Source organism: Thalassophryne amazonica, chromosome 20 (assembly GCF_902500255.1).
Source record: "Thalassophryne amazonica chromosome 20, fThaAma1.1, whole genome shotgun sequence".
In the NCBI taxonomy this organism is placed as follows: Eukaryota; Metazoa; Chordata; class Actinopteri; order Batrachoidiformes; family Batrachoididae; genus Thalassophryne; species Thalassophryne amazonica.
The window spans coordinates 16,506,752-16,519,601 of NC_047122.1; the positions used below are offsets into that span (position 1 = coordinate 16,506,752).

At 39.6% G+C, this 12,850-nt stretch overlaps 1 protein-coding gene across 28 annotated transcripts in view; it reads left to right on the forward strand.

The window, feature by feature from the left end:
- macf1a (microtubule actin crosslinking factor 1a) overlaps positions 1 to 12,850 on the forward strand; it is a 431,888-nt gene that overhangs the window by 359,537 nt on the left and 59,501 nt on the right. For all 28 annotated transcript variants that reach the window (XM_034161160.1, XM_034161171.1, XM_034161172.1 and 25 more), the window contains 2 exons: positions 12,019 to 12,180; positions 12,293 to 12,463. In XM_034161160.1, coding sequence (XP_034017051.1) covers positions 12,019 to 12,180; positions 12,293 to 12,463 — 333 coding nt within the window. The remainder of the gene's footprint in view (positions 1 to 12,018; positions 12,181 to 12,292; positions 12,464 to 12,850) is intronic.

Below are 12,850 nucleotides of genomic sequence, written 5' to 3' on the forward strand. Positions count from 1 at the left end.
AGAAGTTGAGTTAGGCCCTGTCTACTTGGGTTCAGGTTCCAGAGTAGGGTCTGTGTTTTGGTGGGTGTGGAGGTTTGTGGTGTTTGTGTTTTCAGTCGGACCTCACCTGACAACTGTTCTGTTGTGTCCACATGAAAGACATGTAAAACCAGTAGGTTATTGGTTTAAAGTTGGTAAATGTGAATTCACAATCTGCTCGTAGTGGGCTTAAAAACCTGTCCATAGTATCTTAACAGGTGTAGATAAGTTTAGACCTACATTCTCTAATTTTACTAGATTAGACGGATAAACACAGTTTACTGTCATTGAGGGAATGAAAATTCCTGACTCAAAATCAGTTTAAAACATTTAAAAGTAATTTTTTGCCAAGTACTCATAAGGAAGATGGATTATAAAATACTTGCGTGTTATTTATTTATCTAATGATGTCGTTCTGTATCTCAGTCCACCCGTCGTCCACTCAGCCATCGTCTGTCCACGCTGAAGTATGTCTGACGTGAGAAAACTGGTGTGGGTTTGCGGTACAGATGGTGATGTGAAGGATTGTGGGAGTTGTGGCAGAGAGCGAGATGCAGAGAAGAGGTGTGAGGGAGAGATGGATGATTGAGGGAGGAGAGGAGGAGAAGTATGAAAGTTGAAGAGTTTAGTGGTAGTTAGCTCAGTTGTGTGTGTGGTGTGTGTGTTGTGTGTGTGGTGTGTGTGTGTGTGTGTGTGTGGTGTGTGTGTGGTGTGTGTGTGTGTCCCCTGAGGTTGGGAAGAATGACAAGTATTTGGGATGTTGTCTGGTTTAGTGGACTGAACCACTCTGCAGTGGTGAATGAGAGAAAGAGGAGAACACTGGAGGCGTCTGAAGAGAAAAATAAAAACAGAGTGAACAGACATCAGAATAACATAAGAAATGCAAAATCAGTCACCTTCACTCTCAATGCAGAGTGTATGTTTAATGGAAGAACTTTCCTGTTTTTTTCCTCTCTTTTCCCCCTCTGTTGCACTTCGCCAGGATAAGGCGGAGGGCGGAGGGAGCGGGTCATTGTTGTTCTGGCCGACAGACTTCCGCTTCAAGCAGGAATGAACGCCCATCACAACCACAGCTGTGTGCAATCGGGGCAGAAACGCACACATGCACGCACACACTCTGTTCAGTTTTGATAGCACAAATAAATCACCTATTTAATCATATTAGCGCAGTAGGTCGTCCTGGTGCAGTAATGTGTGCTCATACTGAGGCGTGCAGAGATTTTGAAACTACCTGCATTTTGGGGCCCACGTTTAAAGCAGATGAGCACTAGCACATAAACCGTTTCTGACTGTGACCTGCTGCCAAAACTCAAACACATTCCAGCTCAAGTACTGCGTCTGCAAGTCCACCACGTCATAAATCCAAAGCTCTGGTAGCTTTTAAAGATGAATATGTTCTGAATATTTGTTGGGGGGAGATGCATATACCTATTGAAGCTTTTTTGTTGAAGTGATTTTTTGCATTTTCTTGGTATTGATATGACTAACAAGGTTATAATACATATTGTGTTTTCTAGGTGTGAACGCAGTAGATGGTAGACAGGGTTCTAGCTAGGATAAAATTTTAGCGTAGTGGTAATGTTGAGGGAAGCGAAGCGAACCGAGGAGGGGGGATGGTGCGGAAGGGGGGGCAGCCTTTGAAAATTTAAGCTAAAAATTGGCCATTCTAGAGGTACCCAAAGGGGAAAAGCCAGGTACAACAGCCAAAGTCCCTTCATCATGTCCCAGAAGGCTGGGGAAGTTTGTTGAGTGGGCAATCTCATTCTGGGTTTGCCAGTACATGGCCCTCAGTGAGGGCAGTCGGAGTCCGTGGACATTTTTAAGTCACAACTTAAAACCTGTTTTATTCTCTTTCTTATGAGTAGTTTTATGTTTTATTCTTTTACTTCTGTTTTTAATTAGGTATTTGAATTTTTTATTATTTATTTAAATTTTTTTTTATGTTGAACTGTTCTGTGTGAGGCACCTTGAGACGGCTTTTGTTGTAATTTGCCGCTTTACAAGCTGATTAAATTGAAATTGAACAACATTTTATTGAGTCTTAAAGTAAATAAATATGAAATTGGTTACTGGATCCTTAAACTCTGGACATAATAAACTCTACATGGTGGATCCTTGATCTCTGGACATAAACAGAAATAAAATGTTAGTTTTTGTTCAAAAGCATTTCCTTTCAGACATTATTGGCTATGAATGTCTTTCCATATCTGAGCTGAGCTCTACAGCTTGCTGCGCTCCACATCAGGTTCATAAAGTATGCAGGACGTCTCATTTTGGGAGGAAAAAAACGTTTAGTCTATTGTAGTTTATTGTCCTGTATGCAGCATGTGTAGAGGTGTCATTTTATTTAAAGCGGCAATTCATTTTGAAGTTATTAATTCCGAGCGGACTCTGTCTCAGCAGAGAGCTGTGCAGCATTTGAAGCTGTGCCAAAGGAACAGAGGACGATTCTCGTTTGTTGACTGCAACAAGACATGAGTCCCAGTTAGCGACTTTAATACACACAAAAATGACATGATATTTTAATGGTTTTGAGAGAGGTTAAGAAGCTGACTTACCGCTTCTGAAGAGCAACGAATCAGAGCCATGAGCCATTGAATCAAAGCATTGCTTCATTCACGCTTCAAACTGGAGTCGCGCTGCAGAAACAGTTGATTACACAGTCCTAAATAAGCGTAATGGTCCAAAATTATATTGTAACGGGCTGTAACGCAAGTTTGCGCTAGCTAGAACCCTGGTAGATGCAGTGGTGGGCACAGCTAACCAAAAAGTTAGCTTTGATAACTATTAGCGCATATTAAACGCATATCAATCAATCAATCAACTTTTTTCTTGTATAGCGCCAAATCACAACAAACAGTTGCCCCAAGGCGCTCCACATTGCAAGGCAAGGCCATACAATAATTATGAAACACAGTCTACGTCTAAAGCAACATAACCAAGGGATGGTCCAGGGTCACCCGATCCAGCCCTAACTATAAGCCTTAGCGAAAAGGAAAGTTTTAAGCCTAATCTTAAAAGTAGAGAGGGTATCTGTCTCCCTGATCTGAATTGGGAGCTGGTTCCACAGGAGAGGAGCCTGAAAGCTGAAGGCTCTGCCTCCCATTCTACTCTTACAAACCCTAGGAACTACAAGTAAGCCCGCAGTCTGAGAGCGAAGCGCTCTAATGGGGTAATATGGTACTACGAGGTCCCTAAGATAAGATGGGACCTGATTATTCAAAACCTTATAAGTAAGAAGAAGAATTTTAAATTCTATTCTAGCATTAACAGGAAGCCAATGAAGGGAGGCCAACACGGGTGAGATATGCTCTCTCCTGCTAGTCCCCGTCAGTACTCTAGCTGCAGCATTCTGAACCAACTGAAGGCTTTTAGGGAACTTTTAGGACAACCTGATAATAATGAATTACAATAGTCCAGCCTAGAGGAAATAAATGCATGAATTAGTTTTTCAGCATCACTCTGAGACAAGACCTTTCTGATTTTAGAGATATTGCGTAAATGCAAAAAGGCAGTCCTACATATTTGTTTAATATGCGCTTTGAATGACATATCCTGATCAAAAATAACTCCCAAGATTTCTCACAGTATTACCAGAGATCAGGGAAATGCCATCCAGAGTAACGATCTGGTTAGACACCATGCTTCTAAGATTTGTGGGGCCAAGTACAATAACTTCAGTTTTATCTGAGTTTAAAAGCAGGAAATTAGAGGTCATTCATGTCTTTATATCTGTAAGACAATCCTGCAGTTTAGCTAATTGGTGCGTATCCTCTGGCTTCATGGATACATAAAGCTGGGTATCATCTGCGTAACAATGAAAATTTAAGCAATACCGTCTAATAATACTGCCCAAGGGAAGCATGTATAAAGTGAATAAAATTGGTCCTAGCACAGAACCTTGTGGAACTCCATAATTAACTTTAGTCTGTGAAGAAGATTCCCCATTTACATGAACAAACTGTAATCTATTAGACAAATATGATTCAAACCACCGCAGCGCAATGCCTTTAATACCTATGACATGCTCTAATCTCTGTAATAAAATTTTATGGTCAACAGTATCAAAAGCAGCACTGAGGTCCAACAGAACAAGCACAGAGATAAGTCCACTGTCCGAAGCCATAAGAAGATCATTTGTAACCTTCACTAATGCTGTTTCTGTACTATGATGAATTCTAAAACCTGACTGAAACTCTTCAAATAGACCATTCCTCTGCAGGTGATCAGTTAGCTGTTTTACAACTACCCTCTCAAGAATCTTTGAGAGAAAAGGAAGGTTGGAGATTGGCCTATAATTAGCTAAGATAGCTGGGTCAAGTGATGGCTTTTTAAGTAATGGTTTAATTACTGCCACCTTAAAGGCCTGTGGTACATAACCAACTAACAAAGATAGATTGATCATATTTAAGATTGAAGCATTAAATAATGGTAGGACTTCCTTGAGCAGCCTGGCAGGAATGGGGTCTAATAAGCATGTTGATGGTTTGGATGAAGTAACTAATGAAAATAACTCAGACAGAACAATCGGAGAGAAAGAGTCTAACCAAATACCGGCATCACTGAAAGCAGCCAAAGATAACGATACATCTTTGGGATGGTTATGAGTAATTTTTTCTCTAATAGTCAAAATTTTGTTAGCAAAGAAAGTCATGAAGTCATTACTAGTTAAAGTTAATGGAATACTCAGCTCAATAGAGCTCTGACTCTTTGTCAGCCTGGCTACAGTGCTGAAAAGAAACCTGGGGTTGTTCTTATTTTCTTCAATTAGTGATGAGTAGAAAGATGTCCTAGCTTCACGAAGGGCTTTCTTATAGAGCAACAAACTCTTTTTCCAGGCTAAGTGAAGATCTTCTAAATTAGTGAGACGCCATTTCCTCTCCAACTTATTAAACAAATATGTAGGACTGCCTTTTTGCATTTACGCAATATCTCTAAAATCAGAAAGGTCTTGTCTGAGTGATGCTGAAAAACTAATTCATGCATTTATTTCCTCTAGGCTGGACTATTGTAATTCATTATTATCAGGTTGTCCTAAAAGTTCCCTAAAAAGCCTTCAGTTGGTTCAGAATGCTGCAGCTAGAGTACTGACGGGGACTAGCAGGAGAGAGCATATCTCACCCGTGTTGGCCTCTCTTCATTGGCTTCCTGTTAATTCTAGAATAGAATTTAAAATTCTTCTTCTTACTTATAAGGTTTTGAATAATCAGGTCCCATCTTATCTTAGGGACCTCGTAGTACCATATTACCCCATTAGAGCGCTTCGCTCTCAGACTGCGGGCTTACTTGTGGTTCCTAGGGTTTGTAAGAGTAGAATGGGAGGCAGAGCCTTCAGCTTTCAGGCTCCTCTCCTGTGGAACCAGCTCCCAATTCAGATCAGGGAGACAGATACCCTCTCTACTTTTAAGATTAGGCTTAAAACTTTCCTTTTCGCTAAGGCTTATAGTTAGGGCTGGATCGGGTGACCCTGGACCATCCCTTGGTTATGTTGCTTTAGACGTAGACTGTGGGGGGGTTCCCATGATGCACTGTTTCTTTCTCTTTTTGCTCCGTATGCATCACTCTGCATTTAATCATTAGTGATCGATCTCTGCCCCCCTTCTCGGCATGTCTTTTTCCTGGTTCTTTCCCTCAGCCCCAGCCAGTCTCAGCAGAAGACTGCCCCTCCCTGAGCCTGGTTCTGCTGGAGGTTTCTTCCTGTTAAAAGGGAGTTTTTCCTTCCCACTGTGGCCAAGTGCTTGCTCATAGGGGGTCGTTTTGACCGTTGGGGTTTTTCATAATTATTGTATGGCCTTGCCTTACAATATGGAGCGCCTTGGGGCAACTGTTTGTTGTGATTTGGCGCTATATAAGAAAAAAGTTGATTGATTGATTGATTTAATCCGCTAACTGAAAAGTTAACTTTTATAAAGCTAAAACGATAAACCCCTAAAAATAAAAAAAATTAAAAAAAAAATGGCAGAACTTACAGATAAAAGCTAAACCAATAACTTTCAGTATTTACTTCAGTACACTGGCAGCTACTGACAACGAGTCAGCGCTTCTGTCTCAGATCAGCCTTCTCTCAGCAAAAGAGGCCTGGTGACCAGAGAGAAAGGAAGAGGGAGGAAAAAAATTCTTTTTTTTTTCCCACACCATACACACCTGCCAACATATTACTGGAGTAATGCACAGGCAGACAGTTTTGACTTATGGTTTAAATTTTAAACAGACTAATTCCAGACAAGTTATTGGAATTAGTGTTACGTCTGTCGTTTTACAAAGTGAAAATATCAGCTATATGTTTTAGTTTGAAAGTAATGCACTAATTGTGAAGGTTTTAGCGTTTAGACACACATGCTGCAATGCATTATGGGATCATTAGTTTCCTGACATCAGTAGCTGTTTGGTCGGTATAACACGTTACTGAAATGTGTGGTGGGTTTTACAAATAAATCTCTATTTGTAAATGTTAATTTTTTTCATTTGTTAAAAGGGCAATTTGAAAACTGAAAATTCTGTTTGTGATTCATCATCACTTTTAGCGAATGTGTGACAAATGGTATTCACACTGCCATGAACACTGTGTGAATACCATTTGCCACACATTTGCTAAAAGTGATGAGGAATCCCTTAAACAGAATTTTCAGTTTTCAAATTGGCCTTTTTTAACAAATGAAAAAAAGACAGGAAACTAATGTACCCATAATGCATTGTGGCATGTGTGTCTAAACGCTAAAACCTTCAAAATTAGTGCATTACTTTAAAAGTAAAACATGTATCCGATATTTTCACTTTGTAAAATGACAGACGTGACGTTAATTCCCATAACTTGTACGGAATTAGCTTGTTTAAAATTTTAAACATAAGTCAAAACTGTCTGCCTGTGCATGACCCCAGTAATACGCCAGCAGGTCTGTATGTTGTGGAAAATAATCTTTTTTTCTCTCTTCCTTTCTCTCTGGTAGTCAGCTCTCCTTTGTCTGCAGAGGATAGAGCGCTACCATTCATGGCTGTCTGTCTACTACAAAACATGTAACAGGTAGGCACTAAAATCTTTGACTTCATATTTTACAAATGTTTTTTAAGTTTTAAGCTTTATTCACTATGCCCGCAAAAATATGTTAGCAGTCTAAATGTTATCGGAACTAAATTTATCGGAAGCTAATTGGACCGCTAATGGTTATCTGAAAAGCTAATCTGCTAATGAAAACGTTAGCTTCGATAATTAGCGGTTAGTGGATTAGTGGAACTGTGCTCACTACTGGGTAGATGTGTGGACAGAGTCGTTTGTTCCACTGTAGTTTAATGTAATAACTCTAAAATGGTAAATTTTTCATCTTTAAATCTAAAGAACACATGATGAAGATGAACTCATTCAAATTTGTACTTTGCTGCTGCTTCTGTCATATCACATATAGCAATCTGCCACCTGCTGGGTATGTCTGGGCTTGTTACAGGGAAAATGTTATCACATGCATAATAGAAATTAGGAGCATGTGTTTGAAGTTACATGCAGCATGAAATGAGCAGCTTTTTATTTATTTATTTTGTCAGTTTATTTGTTTTCCAAAGTTGAGCTCTGGTAATGTAAAAGGAATTACTGATTGTTTGCTATATTTATCGAGTTGCTCCAGTTTATTGAAGCAACACTAAAACTAGTTTATTCTGAGTGACAATTCTGAAAGATTGTCTAACTCTAAATCTCCTTCCTGTTTTGCTCATAACTGGTTAGTTTGCTGTATTTTTATTGTATTTTGAAGCAGCAGTAATGATTTTATGTGCAGAACAATGAGGCTCCAGCAATGACTGTTTTCATTGTCGATTGCTCTAAGTGGCTCAAAAAAATTTTTAAATCAAAAATTAACATCTTTAAATGCAGTTTATAATAATTCTAGTTGGTTAATTGTTGTTTCAAAGTGAGTGGTTCCTGTATGCAGAAGTAAACTAAAGCTTGTTTAATGGTAAGTAAAATACTTTAAAACAATCTAATATCCTCTCTGTAGAAATATTTAAATCAAATTATGTTAAAATTATTTCACAGTTAAAGGCCCTTATCGTGTCGTCATTTACATTCTGTTCAAGATAATAAAAACATGATATAAAATGGTTCGACGCCCATTTATAAAAGAGTAAAACAAGAAGCTCAAACACATCAGTTTGGCTTTTTTCTTTCTTGATAAATTATAAGAACAATTAATGTATCATCAAAGTGACGGATTAGTTTTGTTTTTTCTCAGTCGATTTCATAATTAGTGAGTTTATGGTTTAATTTGTTTCTTTTCAAAGCGCTTTGAGGCTTTGTTTTCTTCTGCACATAAATTTAACTGTGTTCTCGTTCATTTTTCCTCCTCCGTGCTGTAACTGTCACTGTCGTGTTGTTGAAGCAGCTGTGTTCTCCCAGGCCATGGATGGAACCAGTTCTGGTGTGTGTCTGTGCCGCCGCTGGGGTTTGGCTGCTGCATTTTAAAAACCACCATCACTAATTCTGAATGTCAGGACTGGTTTTCATGTTTCATGTAACAGACCCTATGTAAAGACTTTTATCCCAGAGTGGACAGAAATGCTAAAAAAAAAAAAAAAAAAAGTGATGACGTGACATTGTAAATTGTTGGAAAAGTTGATACGCAGATTTTACTTGTTTCACTTCCACTGCAGAAGATTATTTTATTGTCTACAATCAAGCTGACTGCAAACTTTATCTGTCCAACAGAGGAAAGACTCATGTTTGTGTAGTGTTGACAAAGTTACAAGCAAAACGCATGCAACTTTGACTGACACTGTTCGGGTTTTTGTGGATTGATCCGGTTGTGCAGACGCCACGTCATCTCTTCCAGACCTGTTTTATTAATTAACATCATTTAAATTCTTTTTTGATTCATCATATCAGGTTTGCTGAACATAACTCATCCATTCATCTGTCCATTTCATAAGTGTTGCGCTGATGGAACTTTACCCGCCGCTGTAGTTAATGCTAGCTGACTAGCATCATCACAACATCCGTTTTAAAAGCATATCTGCGTTCAGCTTTTCTTCACACAGTCTATTTTTATGTACGCTGCATCTGCTAAACGTGATCAGGATAACCCTAACACAATGTAAACCTGCATCCTGAAACCACACAATCTGGTCCATGAGGCTCTAAGCTCCGTAACCGGTTCCACGGCCACTTACAACTTTAAAAATCTGCTTTTCACTCACAGGAAGCCAGAGAAGGGACACCAACTAGGACACAATGGATCGCATCTTCTAGTTCTAATTCAATTTTAGCAGCCTTATCGTAAGTGATCTGAAGTTGTTGCGTATGCTTATGTGGTGAATCTGAAACTAAAATGTTTCTGTAGTTGGTTCTAGAGGACACAAAAGCATCACCCCTCTAATGTCCAGGTCAGAAGACAACACTGGATCAAGAATCACACAGTCTTCACATTGAGACGATTTGTGTTTGAAATTGTAATTTAAAAAATAAACCAACAAAAATTTACATTTGAAAATATCTCCTGAATAAAATTTAAAGTCTACTTCCCACCGTGACCCAGATGGGGTCCTTCATCCCCAGTTTGAGAACCACTGTGTGTATATGCAGTGTATGTACAGCGTATGTGTTATTGTGGAAGTGTGTGTGCCCGTGTGATTAAGTGACTGTTGTTGACCCGTTTAAATGTGGTGGCGTCCACCGCCGGCTGTCGACTGAGCCTTTTCCAGTCCCTCCCCCTCCACATTTTCCTCCACCTTGGTTTCTCCTCTTCATGTCTCCCACTTGTCTCCCCCCACTTTCTTCTCCAAATATCCCTCCATATGCAGGTACTGTGTGGGATAGTCAGGTTTTTGTTTTGTTTTTTTTCTTGCTACAGATTGTATTGTTTTTAGCCGCTGTGTTACCTGCTCTGCTACCGGCACAGATTTCACCTGAAGGCTTTTCAAAACTCCAGAGGTCAATCATTTGTGGGATCCATGCTGCGCAATACTGCTGCATGCATTGTTTTTTTTTTTTTGGTGGGTGGTCAGGTGTGAATATACACACTGGTTCTGTTAACGTGGGAAATCACAATCATTTCTGGTGATCATACAGGAGCGTAATAGCTCATTTTTCTTCACTGCGACTCTTAAAAGTGCCTATTTAAAAATGATTTTCTCCTCAGTTTGTAGTTTTCATCTCTCTTTCTGCATTAAAAACCAGAGTACTGGGTTTTTGTTTTTCACCTCATGTTGGAAGAAACCTGTCACTCACCATATTTCCTGACATATAAGTCGCAGTTTGTTTTTGTTGTTTTTTTTGTTTTTGTTTTTTTTGGCTGGGCGGTGCGGGCCCCTCCTGCTGCGGCCTTCTTCCACTTTCCCTCAATTCGGATGATGGACTGCTTCAAGTTTAGTTCACATAAACAATGTCAAATGTATATGTGTTGTCTTTAATTCTGATGTGTGCCATTATTACGGTAAACTAGTAGTAATTGTGGATTAATTGCTGTATTTTGTCTGAGGTAATTGGAGTGTAAACGTAATTTCGTTGTTGCACTCGTGTAATGACAATGACAATAAATCTAATCTCTTTACACTTAAAATGAGAAACACACCATTAAACTGTGTTTTTGTTTCTCCACGATCAAAGGTACACACACACACACACACAGGCCACTTGACTATTATACTATAGATGAGGAAGAGTAAAAGTCCCAAACAGCTGAATGTGCTCTGGGAAGAGACTCAAATAAAACAGTCTGTCCTCTGGATTGACATGGGGCTCTTGTCATGGATCTTCTCAGCTATGGGATCCTGTTTTGTGATCAGAGGGTGAACCACCTGCAAAGCGGCCCAGCAGTCTATGCTTTCAGCCGGCAGGAGAGAGGCAGCCCCCCCTAAGCCATGTCGTGAGCTGAGCCCCGCTTCTCACTCAGTTATGGTGTGGGGCTAAATCTGCCCCAAGGTGCCTTACTTCAGGAAGGGCACATCAAATAAGAGGAACCACCAGAATAAGATCAAGAAAGAAAGAAAGAAAACGTTCTTGGTTCTGAAGAAATGCCGTAATGTGTTTTGTAATGGAAGATTACACTTTTGAATGAAGATGGCCTTTTTTTTTCTCTTCATTTAGAAGAAACCTTATTTTGACTTATTTGAAAGTACAAGGACATTCTTTAAACAACAAGAAGAAAATTAATCATTAGTTTATTTCATAAATATACTAAAAAGGAATTGATGTTATATTTAAATTACATTGTACTTTCACCTCACATATGATTGTTCAGTGGCTTAAAGAAGCAGTTTGCACTTGTAACAAAAACATTAATTAGCTCTTAGCTTCTGATGGCAAAAGCAGTGTTTGTTAATATATAAATGATACACCAGGTTTTCAAAAATTTCAGTTAAGGAATAACCCTGTTGTGTCTGATTTGTGGACGCTCATACTGGTTATATGGTTGCAAATTGAGCTTTACCAGTGATGCGTACGCTGTGTGCACCTACTAAATTAATTATCCAACTATTTAATCCATTTTGTTTCTTCTTGCATGAAGTGATAAATGTGACTTATACTCCAGTGGGACTTGTATACTTTTTTCATAGTCATTTTTGGACCAATGCAACTTGTATGCCGGTGCGACTTGTAGTACGGAAATTACTGCAATATTGACTCATGTTTTTTGTAGGTGAAACTATGTATTAAGAAGACTTGCACTTAGTGTTTATATACACACACACTGTACAATAACAGATTTTTTTTTCTTCAGAAAAATTTTAATGTCGTGTCACACTCAGTTGCTTGGTCTATAAAGTCCAACGTGCTATATTGAGCCTCCCAAGAGGTTCTTTGGGTCTTGCTGGAATACCTTTGATAACGAGTATCGCTCTCATTGTGAGGGAATGTCAGCTGTGACTTTGTGTGTATATATGATGCGTTTCTCTGGTCGTGATCCTGCGCAAACTTTTCTCAGTGTTTTCTAATGGGATGTTATCTCAGGGATGATGTCTTGACTGCATGACAGCATTAATGTAAAGGTGCACTTTTGTTTGCATTTCCCTCCTCAGGCTGTGGAGCGGGAGCAAGTGGATGGTATTCAGCCCCAGCTGCAACACATCAACGCCGTCGGTCAGGGACTGATCCAAAGTGCCGCCAAACACACCGACACACAGGCCCTGGAACATGACCTCGAGTTCACCAACCTGCAGTGGAACTCATTCAACAAGCGGGTACAGCTCTTTGTTCGCATATGAGCCTCTGACGGGACACCACACATTTCTTTTCTGGTTCCACCATGCACCATCGGACACATTTCAGGATGCAACAATCTCTTGTCCTCAGGTGGCAGAGCGCATTGCCCAGCTGCAGGAGGCCCTGTTGCATTGTGGGAAATTCCAGGATGCATTGGAGCCTTTGCTGAGCTGGCTTAGCGACACTGAAGAGTTGGTGGCCAATCAGAGGCCTCCGTCTGCCGAGTACCGTGTGGTTAAGGCTCAAATCCAGGAACAAAAGGTATATTGAGAAAAGATGGAAGAAAAATATCAAACTGGCATGTGCAACTATCAGTTCTAAGAAACAGGATCTCAGGAAAACTACGTTAGTGAGGGGGCACAGATCTAAGGTGAATGTGCCTTACTGAAGTGCACCAGTGGCAGATGATGATGATGATGAAGAGCAACCACATTTCCCTTTGTGTGAATATCAAGCATAGTCATCCATTTGAATCTTTTACCACATTCTTCTTGTTTTTTTGTTTGTTTGTTTTTGTTTTTTTGTTTTTTGGTCACATTTTTCTCTACAGAGCTCCCCCTACAGCTTATGAGTACATATGTCACAAAACTGTCAACAAATTTCCACCATGAACATTAAAGATTTATTCTATTCTATTCCTTTGTGTTC